We start from the raw sequence: 13,400 nt of genomic DNA, 5'->3' as shown, positions 1-13,400 counted from the left end.
TTTCAAATCTCTTTGAAATCCGTTTTCATTCTTTTTGGAAAACAAATGTAATAGCCTGACCTAGGCTTAAAGTTATTTATTTACTTATGTTTGAGACAAGGTTTCACTCTGTCACCCAGGCTGGAGTGCAGTGGTGCAATCACAGCTCACTGCAGCCTCAACTTCCAGGGTCAAGCAATCCTCCTGTCTCAGCCTGCCACTTCACTCTTAGTAGCTGAGACTACAGGTGCACACCACAATGCATGGCTAATTTTTTTTTTTTTTTTTTGTAGAGACAGGGTCCCCTATGTTCTTGAACTCCTGGGCTCAAGAAGTCCTCCTGCCTCCACCTCCCAGAGTTCTGGGATTGCAGGTGTGAGCCACCGTGCCTCGTCAAGTTATTTAGAAGACATTTTTCTGTGTTAATTAAGCTCATAAATACAGATGTAAAACTCTCACATTGTTGACATGGTATATAACTTAGGCTGCAGCTCAGTTTTGGCATTTTTTCATGTTGAGAATTTTTGCTCTAAATTTACTTAACATTTAGATTTTAATTTACTTAAAATGTACATAAAATTGGATTTTCCTTCTAGAGGGTCTGGTTGCAGTTTACATAGGTCTTTTGCCCCCGTTGTGCCTGTTGTCTAAAATGTTCTTCCCTATCTGTAAATCCCACCAGTCCGTCAAGGACCAGCTGGCATGCTGCCTTCTGATCCTTTCAGCTGCAGAAAAGACAGGCTTACTTTGGAGAGACTGCGAGTTTGGTTCCAGGCCACCGCAATAAAGTGAGTCCCATGAAATTTTTGGTTTCCTAGTGCATATAAAAGTTATAGTTACACTCTATTGTATTCTATGAAGAGTGCAGTAGCATTATATCTAAAAGACTAATGTTTATACCTTAATTTAAAAATACTTTCTTGCTAAAAAAAAAAAAAAAAAGTGCTATCTGAGCCTCAGGAAGTCATAATCTTTTTGCTGGTAGAGAGTCTTGATGTTTATGGCTGCTGACTGATCAGGGTGGTGGTTGCTAAAGGTTGGGGTAGCTGTGGCAGTTTCTTCAAATAAGACAGCCATAAAGTTTGCCGCATGGATTGACTTTCCTTTCCAGAGACAGATTTCTCTATATCATGTGATGCCGTTTGATAGCATTTTACCCACAATAGAACTTCTTTCAGAATTGGAGTCAATTTTGCCACCCTGCCACTGCTTCGTCAATGAAGTTTCTGTAATATTCTAAATCCTTTGTTGTCATTTCAGCAATGTTCACAGCATCTTCACCGGGAGTAGATTCCATCTCAAAACACTTTCTTTGCTCATCAAAAGAAACAGCTCTTTATCTGTTCAAGTTTTACAAGGAATTACAACAATTCAGTCACATCTTGAAGCTTCAGTTCTAATTCTAGTTATTTTGCTGTTTATGCCATGTCTGCAGTTACTTTACCTTACGTGAATTATGGTATATGTGTGTAATATATGTGGGTCAGTGTTTGTGTATATATGCATCTTTTTTGTGTATGTGTGTTTTATCACTTCTTCTAGATTCTAGTTCTTCATCTTCCAGTGTAATTCCTTGTACAGAGTAGATCCTTATTCACTGGATGAATGAATATCGAAGTTATGGTGTTTTTAGTGAGCTGGGATTGGGACAGTACAGTTGATCAAATGCATTGCTGAGTATGTGTCCCATCTAAGTTTGCAGCTTTAGATTGTGGTCAGAGACTGTTACAAAATCTTCTATGTTCTATGATGGGTCATGTGCATCGAAAGCATGGTGGTTCAGTTTATGAATATATAAAAGGGCAATTTTTTGATTAATGTCAGCTTTGAGTTTAGAAGGTATCCCAGACATCTTAGTTGCCCTTAATTATTTTTGGAGATATTTTTCTCAGCCATTAATAAAGCAATCCGAATGATGCATGTTTCTCTGGCCTTGAGTTTTTGTATATGTAAAATAATGGTTTTACATTCATTAAGTTTCCTTCTAGCTCTGGGATTCTGTGTCTTACGATGAATTAATTGAGTGCAAAGCATATTATCAAGAAAATACATGGACTTAATGAGTATACATGTTTTTTACAGTTTGGACTCTTAATTCTTAGTGAATACAAGTCCAGATTTCATAAGACTTCCTGCAGTGGCTTCCATTGCACTGAAAATACAATCTAAGTATATTACCTTCACTTACAAAGTCTGATGCTATGACTCTTTCTTACCCCTCAAATCTGAACTTTCACCTCTCTTTTTCTACATCACCACCCTCCAAATATGCTGGGGTCCTTTTTTTTTTTTTTTTTTAAAGACAGAATCTCGCTGTGTCACCCAGGCTGGAGTGCAGGGACGAGATCTCAGCTGACTGCAACCTCCGCCTCCCGGGTTCAAGTGATTCTAATGCCTCAACCTCCCAAGTAACTGGGATTACAGGTGCACGCCATCATGCCCAGCTAATTTTTGTATTTTTTGTAGAGACAGGGTTCGCCATCTTATCCAGACTGGTCTCAAACTTCTGGCCTCTGGTGATCTGCCCCCCTTGGCCTCCCAAAGTGCTGGAATTGTAGGTGTGAGCCACTGCAAACACATAAAGTTGTGCTGAAGTATTTCTAATCGCTTTGAGTTACAATTCTGTCTGTTAAGTTTCATTTTGCCTGCCAATATTATTCTGAAAAATTTCCCAACCAAATCTTTCTTGTACTACTATATCATTGCTCACAGACAATTTTTTTCCACATTAGTAGAACCCTGAACTCCATTCATACAGATACTATGAGGTACTTGTACATTTGTTTTAAGTTCCTTATTGATGCTGGATATTAGACCTTTGTCAGATGTGTAGTTTCCAAAAATTGTCTCTGTTCTGTAGGTTGTCTGTTCACTCTGTTGATAGTTTCTGTTGCTGTGCAGAGGCTCTTTAATTTAGATTTTATTTGTCAATTTTTGCTTTTATTGCAGTTGCTTTTGGTGTATTCATCATGAAATCCTTACCCGTTCCTATGTCCTGAATGGTATTGTGTAGGTTGTCTTTCAGGGTTTTTATAGTTTTTGGTTTTACACTGAAGTCTCTAATCCATCTTGAGTTAACTTGTATATGGTGTAAAGAAGGGGTCCACTTTCAATCTTTTGCATATGGCTAGTCATATATCCCAGCACCATTTATTGAATGGGCAATCCTTCTCCCATTGCTTGTTTTGTCAGATTTGTCGAAGATCAGATAGTTGTAGGTGTGCAGCATTATTTCTGGGTTCTTCATTCTATTCCATTGGTCTATGTGTCTGGTTTTGTACCGGTATCATGCTGTTTTGGTTACTGTAGCCCTGTAGTATAGTTGGAAGATGAGTAGCAAGTAGCATGATGCCTCCAGCTTTGTTCTTTTTACTTAGGGTTGCCTTGACTGTTTGTGCTCTTTTTTGGTTCCATATGAATTTTGAAACAGTTTTTTCTAGTTCTGTGATGAATGTCAATGGTAGTTTAATAGGAATATCATTGAATCTGTAAATTGCTTTGGACAGTATGGGCATTTTAATGATATTGAGTCTTCCTATCTATGAGCATGGAATGTTTTTCCATTTGCTTGTGTCATCTCTGATCTCTTTGAGCAGTGTTTTGTAGTTCTTCGTGTAGTGATCTTTCACCTCCATGGTTAGCTGTATTCCTACGTTTTTGTGTGTGTATGTGGCGGGGAGGGGGCAGGCAATTGTGAATATGTTTGCATTCCTGATTGGCTCTTGGTCTGACTGTTGTTGGTGTGTAGGAATGTTAGTGATTTTTGCACATTGATTTTATATCCTGAGACTTTGCTCAAGTTGTTTATTAGCTTAAGGAGCTTTTGGGCTGAGACTGTGGAGTTTTCTTTCTTTCTTTCTTTTTAATTTTACTTTAAGTTCTGGGATACAAGTGCAGAATGTGTAGGTTTGTTACGTAGGTGTATGTGTGTCATGGTGGTTTGCTGCACCTATCAACCCGTCATCTAGGCTTTAACCCCTGCATGCATTAGCTGTTTGTCCTGATGCTCTCCCTCCCCTCACCCCCCACCCCCTGACTGCTCCTGGTGTGTGGTGTTCCTCTGTCTGTGTCCATGTGTTCTCATTGTTCAACTCCCACTTATGAGTGAGAACGTGCAGTGTTTGGTTTTCTGTTCCTGTGTTAGTTTGCTGAGGATGGTGGCTTACAGCTTCATCCATGTCCCTGCAAAGGAGATGATCTCATTCCTTTTTCATGGCTGCAGAGTATTCCATGGTGTATGTGTACCACATTTTGTTTATCTAGTCTATCATTGATGGGCATTTGAGTTGGTTCCATGTCTTTGCTATTGTAAATAGTGCTGCAATAAACATACGTGTAAGTGTGTCTTTATAGTAAAACAACTTATATTCTTTGGGTATACACCTAGTAATGGGATTGCTGGGTTAAATGGTATTATTTCTGGTCCTAGATCCTTGAGGAATCACCACACTATCTTCCACAAAGGTTGAACTAATTTACATCCCACCAACAGTGCAAAGGCATTCCTATTTCTCCACAGCCTCATCAGCATCTGTGGTTTCCTGACTTTTTAATAATCACCATTCTGACTGGCGTGAGATGGTATCTCATTGTGGTTTTGATTTGCATTTCTGTAGTGATCAGTGATGGTGAGAATTTTTCTATGTTCGTTGGCCACGTGAATGTCTTCTTTTGAGAAGTGTCTGTTCATATCCTTTGCCTACTTTTTAATGGGGCTGTTTGATTTTTTTCTTGTAAATTTGTTTAAGTTCCTTGTAGATTCTGGATATTAGACTTTGTCAAATGGGTAGATTGCAAACATTTTCTCCCATTCTGTAGTTTGCCCGTTCACTCCGATGATAGTTTGTTTTACTGTGCAGAAGCTCTTTAATTCGGTGACTCTAGGGTTTTGTAGATATAGGATCATGTCGTCTGCAAACAGGGACAGTTGGCTTCCTCTCTTCCTATTTGGAAGCCTGGGCGTTCTATGAATATTTATGTGGTTGAGATAGTTACTGAGTTTTGCCTTCCAGCTTGATGATAGACTTGGTCCCTTTACCAGAATGCAGTCTTCATATGAGATTATAAAATGAATAAGAAAGTGCTTTGTAGACGGTAAAATACTATTTAAATCCGAGGCATTGTAGTAGGTTTTTTCCTCAGAAGGCTATATTCTATATTCTAGAGGCTTGGCTCTCACAGTGAAATGACAGGTTAAACTATATAATATAATCTCTTTTATCCTTGAATATTCTTTCTAAAACTGCACCAAGCAAGATAATGGGTGATTGGATTGTTTGAAACCACACTACTGAGTGTTGTAAATGTGGAATAATATCTTTCAACATCACTATTGTATTTGAGATGTTATTGTAAATATATCTATAAGGGGCTTTGTATTTTCCAGAAGAGAGAACTTGTAATGAAACTCATTTTTCTTGTTTCAGTGGAGCAAGACAGTTGCTGATGTGTTACTATTACCCATCATTTAAAAGTAGCAGGCATTCCTGTACTACCTACTGTGCTAAAATAAGGAACTGACAGGCCCAGTTAGTTAGCTGTAGCAGTATTTTATGTTGCTGTGGCTGTGGTGTCACTGTTTAATTGCAGTTACCGAATTTCTCAACAAAGTAAGGCAACATTTATCTGAGAAAGCGTTTTTTTCCCCTTCTGAATTTTAGCGAACTGAAAGTGTACTGGTTATACTTATACTCTGTGGAGAACCCTAACTTTGGTTCTGTTTTTTTTTTTTTTTTTTGAGACGGAGTCTCACTCTGTTTCCCAACCTGGAGTGCAGTGGTATGATCTCGGCTCACTGTAACCTCTGCCTCCCGGGTTCAAGCGATTTTTCTGCCTCAGCCTCCTGAGTAGCTGGGACTACAGGTGCGCACCACCACACCTGGCTAATTTTGGTATTTTTAGTAGAGACGGGGTTTCACCATATTGGCCAGGCTGTTCTCAAACTCCTGACCTTGTGATCTGCCCGCCTCGGCCTCCTAAAGTGCTGGGACTTTGGTTCTTAAGTTGACCTCCACATCTAATAAAAGATTGTGTTTAAATATCAGTCTTTCAGAAATTTTAAGCAAGGTTGTAGAGCGTTAAAGGACCTTAAAGGAATCTCTCAGGTCAGTGAGGAAGGACTATTTGTTTTATTATTTTAAAAAATTAACATTTAAAAACCACAAACAGTAGAAACACTCTGAGGTATAAAATCATCTTAAAAAAGGAAGTAGTTTTGACACGTAAGCAGCTCATATCTGGAGTTATTGTGTGACCTAGATTTAGAGTTTTGTCTTGTTTTGGTCAGTTGTTAATACCATTCTGAAGTATTATTTTATTAGCGATAGATAATAGTAGAATGCTTACAGTTCTTCTCTCTGTTAAGCTTTTCCAGTTTCTGGACTCTGTCTTGGGAATGAGAATGAAATTTACTTCCCTACAAATTGGGTCTTTTCATTTATTTGATAGACCTTGTTTATTGAACATTCCTAATAGTGCTAATAAAATAATGCTCTTGTGGTGTTTTGCAATTTATTACACCCGCTCCACTCAATTGATTCTCTTTCTGTGACATGTGTTTAGATTTGTAGAGTGCTACATAATAAGAACTAGTGTGATCTAGTTTGCACTTTTCCCTGGGTCTTGGGTTGGGGAGCGTGTGTATTATGTTGTTTGTGTAGAATTCCTATCCTCTATCATTCGTGTCTTTTATTTAAAGCAAAATAAAACAAATTATACTTTTCTCAGTTCAGGCTCAGAGTTGGCATCGTTTAGAGAGGAATTTTTGTCTTAGCTTATTTATGTTGCAGAAATATAATATTTGGCTGTTTTCATAAGACTTTTTAAGGAAAGTATTTTAAATTGTACCCTTACATTTGAGAGGTGAAGCATGAGAGGCTAAACTATAATTTTGAAATATTAGAAATTTGCTGCCCAATCGTTCTTTCCCCAAACTGGAAATTGTATATGCATTATCATTCACTAAAAGTCTGAAATGGAATCTTAAAAATCTTATAGCAAATCTAATCAATTAAAGTTATTATCCTAAGAGAAACTTTTTCTTTCTCTTACATTATTTGAATAAGGAAATTCTGTTTTTGGAGGGAAAGCACAGAAGTGATGGCAATATAACATCAATTAATTTAGAGCAAAGATACGCAGACTTAGTTTAGGCTATGAAAGTATTCCATGGACACAGGGAGGGGAACATCACACACTGGAGCCTGTCGGGGGATTGGTGGCAAGGGGAGGGAGAGCGTTGGGACAAATACCTAATGCATGTCAGGCTTAAAACCTAGATGATGAATTGATGGGTGCAGCAAACCACCAGGACACATGTATGCCTGTGTAACAAACCTGCACGTTCTGCACATGTATCCCAGAACTTAAAGTATAATAAAATTTTTTTAAAACAGTATTCCTATAAATGTTTTGTACACTGTATTTTTTATTGCTTATCTATAGAAAATAGTGTAACAATTCTGGTAGCTCTTAAAGTACAGTTAAAGGAACTGTGACTCTTGAATGAATGTTTTCAGTTTTAATCATGAGAATAAATGGGATGAAGAAAAGTAATAAGATATTTGGAAAAGATAAGACAAACAGCACGTTACTGTTGGGGCTAAAGAGGACCTAAATTCAAAGTTTGCATGAAATATCGTCAGCTGCTAAGATAAAATAAAGATTTATCATTGTTCAGTCCAAAGAGAAAACTTAAATGATATTTATAAATGTAGTGATGAGCAGGTTGGATCTAGCAGGGGAAATGTAGTTGTGTAGTGTCACAGGCAAGAGATTTTCCCCTATCATGTCTTGAATGTGGTTCTTTGGTTCCTGCCCACCTAGCCATTGGTTCATACCCAGCTCACTTTCTAGAAATAAACATGACCTAGAAATAAAATATAAGGTCCATTTTAACATGTTTTCTTCTGTTTGTAACACCTGCAAAAACAAAACATACAACAATAGGTAGACATCAAGACAGTATCTTTTTTAGTGGATTACACTTATTTATTGCAGTCGTTTATTTCCATAATATATGTTGCTTTTTTTTTTTTTTTTTTTTTTTTTTTTTTTTAAAGATAGGAGTCTCACTCTGTCGCCAGGGCTGCAGTGCAGTGGCATGATCTTGGCTCACTGCAATCTTTGCCTCCCAGGTTGAAGTGATTCTCAGGCCTCAGCCTCCCGAGTAGTTGGGATTATGGGCACCCGCCATCACACCCGGCTAATTTTTGTCTTTTTAGTAGAGACGAGGTTTCACTATGTTGGCCAGGCTGATCTTGAACTCCTGACCTCAGGTGATCTGCCTGCCTTGGCCTCCCAAAGTGCTGGGATTACAGGTGTGAGCCACTGTGCCCAGCCCATAATGAATTGCATTTCATTAAAAACATGGTGTTCATAAGTGATTGCTATTCGCTTTATGGAAATCTCTTTTTCGTGTTGACTACTCACCCAGAAGATTAAAACGTGGCAGCTAGACAGGCAATGTCAATCCTTTCAAATCAATTTACTTACTGGAGATTTTAAGTAGTTTAAGCAGAGCATACCCTCCTAGGCAGGAAGCCCAGCTGTGTTTGTGAAATGACATTATTTTTACCTTGCATTTAATTGAAAGCAGCTCCTTTCTAGTCCTGGCACATTGCTTTCACCCTTCTTAGAGGCACTGGAGAACAAGTAACTATTGCTTCTTGCAGCACAATGTTGTATGCCTGTGATTCTCTGTCCTAGTTTACTTACCACAGAATGTAGCAAATTATCCAAAATAGGATGTAAAATTTGCAAATCAATAAAAAATTAATGTATCACTTGTTACTTTCAGAAATAAAATGGAGGTTAGGAAATCAACACTTTGATGTATGTTACAAAACATATCAAATGATTCACTTGGCTATTTGTGGGTTTCTATCATTCCTATACCCCCTCCCCTCCCGCTAATTACAAAGTAACTCATATAAACCTGAGTTTCTCAAGCAATGTTCTCCTGGATGTGTAGGACAAAGGATATATTGGTATGAATAGGTAGTAATTCTGAGCCTGTTCTGGAAGACTCCATTCCTCTGCAGAGTTCAGTAGGGCTCACATACCCTCAGTGGTGGCCGTTAATGACCACTTCTGCCTGTGAGTGCTCCAGTTGCACTACTCTCACTTCTGGTTCCTGGTGCTTAGGACCACTGTCCCCTCTCCCTGTATTACCAGTTCCTATTGTTGTGGACATTAAGGAGTGAATTTGGTCAGGCAGCCTGTGCAAGTCAGCGTCCCAGAGGCAGGTCTACAGCTCTAGCGGGTCCAGTCCCAGTGGACCTTTCTGCTAATTGTGTGCAGCCTTTTCATTCTTGAATTACTGACCTGCAATAAAAAATGATGGCGCCCTTACCACATTCTAGCAAAAAGGTCAGCAGTCATTTATCAGTTCTGTGATCTTAACACTAGTTACCTTCTTTATAACTGAGCACAATAATGGTGAGTACCTCATAGGACTGTTGGGAGGATTAAATGAGATACTATGAAAAAAGCCTTAACCAGTGCCGGCGCTTTCTAGTGCTCAGTACGTTTTAGATATTTAGTTGTAGTTACTGTTGTGGCTCCTACTATAATACTGACTTTGTTTGGTAATTCTTGGTATCTAACTCAATCAGCTTTTTCTCTTAAGTCAGTTTCTAGACTGATAGTTCTTTTTAAATACATCTGTTCTTTGTTTTCATAGTGACATGTATGTCCTCTGTATATTTTCTGTTCCCATTCAGTTTTGGGGTGAAATATGATAGCAGCATGAGGAGCTCCACTCTTGGTGTAAGTGAATAAGCTTATATTATCTGTTTCTTAACTTTACTCCTTAACTCTTTGTATTCTGTTACCTGCTTTCATAATTTGTCTGGAACTTCTTAAACCTCATTGGTAATTTCAAAGCCAAATTTCATTCATCATTTCTCAGATTTTGTTCTTACTAATATGTTGCACTACAGAAAAGGACTTAAATTTTTTTTTCTAATATTCACTTTTTTGTTTTGTTTTACAAATTTTCCCCTCCCCCTTCCTTCCTTCCTTCCTTCCTTCCTTCCTTCCTTCCTTCCTTCCTTCCTTCCTTCCTTCCTTCCTTCCTTCTTTCTTTCCCTCCCTCCCTCCCTCCTTCCCTCCCTCCCTCCCTCCTTCCCTCCCTCCCTCCCTCCCTCCCTCCTTCCCTCCCTTGCTCCTTCTTCCTTCTTCTTCCTTCTTTTTGCTTCTTCTTGAGACAGGGTCTTACTATGTTGCCTGTGCTGACTCGAACTCCTGGGCTCGAGCAATCCTTCTGCCTTAACCTTCTGAGTAGTTAGACTACAGGTGTGCACCACCATGCCTGGCTTAGAAAAGGACTTTATGTTGAACCTCTTTTCTCTTACAATCAAATAATAAATTCATTGAGTCATACTACTAGCAAGTCACAGTGCTTGGTGCGGGGGTAGAGGAATGGAATGATGACCAAAACACGGTCCCTGTCTTCAGTATCTTGAGATATTGAGCACTCAGGGAAAGAAAAACAGGGACAAAACTAACTCTAATCCAAAGTAAAATGTGTAGAGCACAAAGGAGAAATAAATACCAAAACAAGGGGATGAAGAGAAAGCTTTCAAATCATAGTGGTAGTTACTGAAATAACTGTAGGAATTCCCAGGCTGCTTGGAGAATGTGCGAATGGGCATCTGCTTGGTCCCTTCAGAAAACTGCCAGTGTGACAGATGGGAGGGTGAAAAAGAGAAAAGCTAGAATCTGTTGGGGTTAAATTGGAGTTCATTTTGAAGGATTAAAAATAATTGAAATTCTGATATATTTTACCTGTATAGAAAGGGACAGGGAATAATATGAGAAACAGTAATAGTGGGGTGACCCATCATCCATATTTAATGTTTGTTAACATTTTGCCACAACTGCTCATATTGCTTTCTCTTTTTCAAATAAACTATTTTTAAGAACCTTTTAGATGCGGCAGTTTTTCAGACTTTCCTTGTTTTTGATAACCTTTACAATTTTGAGGAGTATCATATCCCTCTACAGTCCTTTTGGGTGTGGCAGTTTTTCAGACTTTCCTTGTTTTTGATAACCTTAACAATTTTGAGGAGTACCGGTCGATAATTTTTTAGACTATTGCTTAATTGAGATTTGTTTGATATTCTTCTAATGATTTTCTGGGATTATGAGTTTTTGGGAGGAAGACCACAGAGGTCAAGTGCCATTTTTGTCACGACATAGTATCAACTTGACTTGTCACTGTTAATATTGACCTTGATCCCCTGGCAGAGATAGTGTTGATCAGGTTTCTTCACTGTAAAGTTACCCTTTACTTCCTCATACTGTGCTCTTGGGAAGGAGTTCGCTTTGCTCAGGCCACACTTAAGGAATGAAGCTTTATTTCCTCTTGTGGAAATAAATGAGGAACATCTAAATGAGAACAAGTAAAGGCTATCTATTCAAAGCCTCCCATAGCAAAGGAGTCAGCCATCATCACTTGTGTTTGGCAGTTAGAGGAGTAGGAAAGCTTTATTGTAGAAAAAAGGGAAAGTGGCTGGGCGCGGTGGCTCACGCCTATAATCCCAGCACTTTGGGAGGCTGAGGCGGGCGGATCACCTGTGGTCAGGAGTTTGAGACCAGCCATGACCAACATGTGTCTACTAAAAACACAAAATTAGCCGGGTGTGTGGCGCATGCCTGTAATCCCAGCTATTCGGGAGGCTGAGGCAGGAGAATCGTTTGAACCTGGGAGGTGGAGGTTGCGGTGAGCTGAGATCACGCCATTGCACTCCAGCCTGGGCAACAAGAGCAAAACTTCATCTCAAAAAACAAAACAAAACAGAAAACAATAAAAGAAGGAAAGCTATATTGTAGAAGAAAGGGAAAGTTCCAGGTAGGCCCTGTTTGGAGGCTGCTGACATGGAGAGGGTGGGACATCCTGTGTTACTGATTAGTGGTATATATTTTGCTTTCTTCAGCAAGTCTTAACTTAAAAGTTGGTACAGAAATTAGAGAAGCTGTTAGTTACTGGTCAAGTCCTGACTGTTGGGCTAATTGTTATATAAGTTTTGTGCTTAGTCAGTTTAGGCTACTCTGGACAAATAAACCATAGGGTTTGGTGGCTTCAACAACAAACATTTATTACTTACAGTTCTGGAGGCTGGGAAGTGCAAGATTAAGGGGCTGGAAGATCCTGTGTCTGGAGGTCTTGCTTCGTGGTTTGCAGATGGCCTTCTTCTCCTTGTGTCCTCACATGGAAGAGAGCAGAGAGAGGAAGCAAGCTTTCTCGTGTGTCTTCTTATAAGGGAACTAATCTCATTTCTAGAGCACTCCATCATCATGACCTAATTACCTCCCAAAAACCCCACCTCCAGATGCCATCACATTGGGGATTAGGCTTCAATGTATGAATTTTGGGGTGACACAAATATTCAGTCCATAGCATTGTGGTTTGGCTTTCTGGACTGGTTGTTGCAGGTTGTGAGTCAGAGTTCTATTTTTATATGTGGTCTGGTCATTACCCATTTGTGTATTCACTCTTTCACCCACCTCAAAGGTAGTGTTCTATATCAATTATTTTGAATTCTTCTGCATGGGAGATTTGTCTCTTCTTTCCCATCTATTTATTTTTTATTTTTTGGAGGGACTGGTTCTTTATTTCAAAAAGACATTTGTCAATATTCAGTATCAAAACAGTTGCGCTATTGATTTCTCTTTCTCCCAATTGGACACAAAGAGACCACATCAAAGGAGAGTACCTTTGAAGCCAGTAAACTGCAGGACGTACATCTAACAGACCTCCTGGAAACCTTACCAGGAAATGGGGAAACAGGCTTTAAAAGATCACTAAACTGCCAGCCCACGGACTGCAGAGGCTGTCACAGCTAGATGGGATGGCCAGGGTGCCACAAACCCAAAGAAACAAAGTTTCAAAATAATACAAAATTTAAAATTTTGTACATAAGCTGTTCAAGATTTCTCCAGCACTGACTGGTACAAAGCACAATGAGATGGCACTTTTAGAGACAGCAGCTTCAAACCCAGAAAAGGGTAATGAGATGAGCTTCACATGGCTAAATCAGTGGCAAAAACATCATCTTCTTTCTTTCAAGGAGGCAGGAAAGCAATTAAATGGTCACCTCAACGTAAGGGTCATGTGATCCATTCTGTAAGCAGTTGGGAGGGGTAGAGATGGGACAAAAATTTGGTCTCAGAGGTCTTACCATCTTAATTTGGTCACTTCTAATGAAAAAAAAAGAAAAAAGAAGTAATATTGTCCAAAGATATCTTAAAGTGAGAACTTGAACAGCACACTTTTTTGTTGCTGTTGTTGTTGTCATTTGACTAACTCCTCCTGGAATCACCTTTGTGGTTCAGCTGGTACTTTGTACAGAGCAATGAGGTTTCCCCTAGTGGAGTCTTTCCCTGGGCTCTGTTTGGCTCTCAGTAAGGCAGGCCTA

General features: G+C 39.1%; 1 protein-coding gene across 2 annotated transcripts in view; it reads left to right on the top strand.

The window, feature by feature from the left end:
• The first annotated feature begins 309 nt into the window (after window positions 1–309).
• The window catches only part of LOC105475562 (suppression of tumorigenicity 7), a 272,359-nt gene continuing 259,268 nt past the window's right edge, over window positions 310–13,400 (top strand). Inside the window, exon 1 of one of the 2 annotated variants that reach the window (XM_071094577.1) lies at window positions 310–767. In XM_071094577.1, the coding sequence (XP_070950678.1) occupies window position 767 (1 nt within the window). In that variant the 5' untranslated portion in view covers window positions 310–766. The remainder of the gene's footprint in view (window positions 768–13,400) is intronic. The other variant, XM_071094580.1, reaches the window with a different exon arrangement.

The sequence above is a fragment of the Macaca nemestrina genome, chromosome 4 (genome assembly GCF_043159975.1).
Source record: "Macaca nemestrina isolate mMacNem1 chromosome 4, mMacNem.hap1, whole genome shotgun sequence".
In the NCBI taxonomy this organism is placed as follows: Eukaryota; Metazoa; Chordata; class Mammalia; order Primates; family Cercopithecidae; genus Macaca; species Macaca nemestrina.
This window is presented reverse-complemented; position numbering and strand designations above follow the sequence as displayed.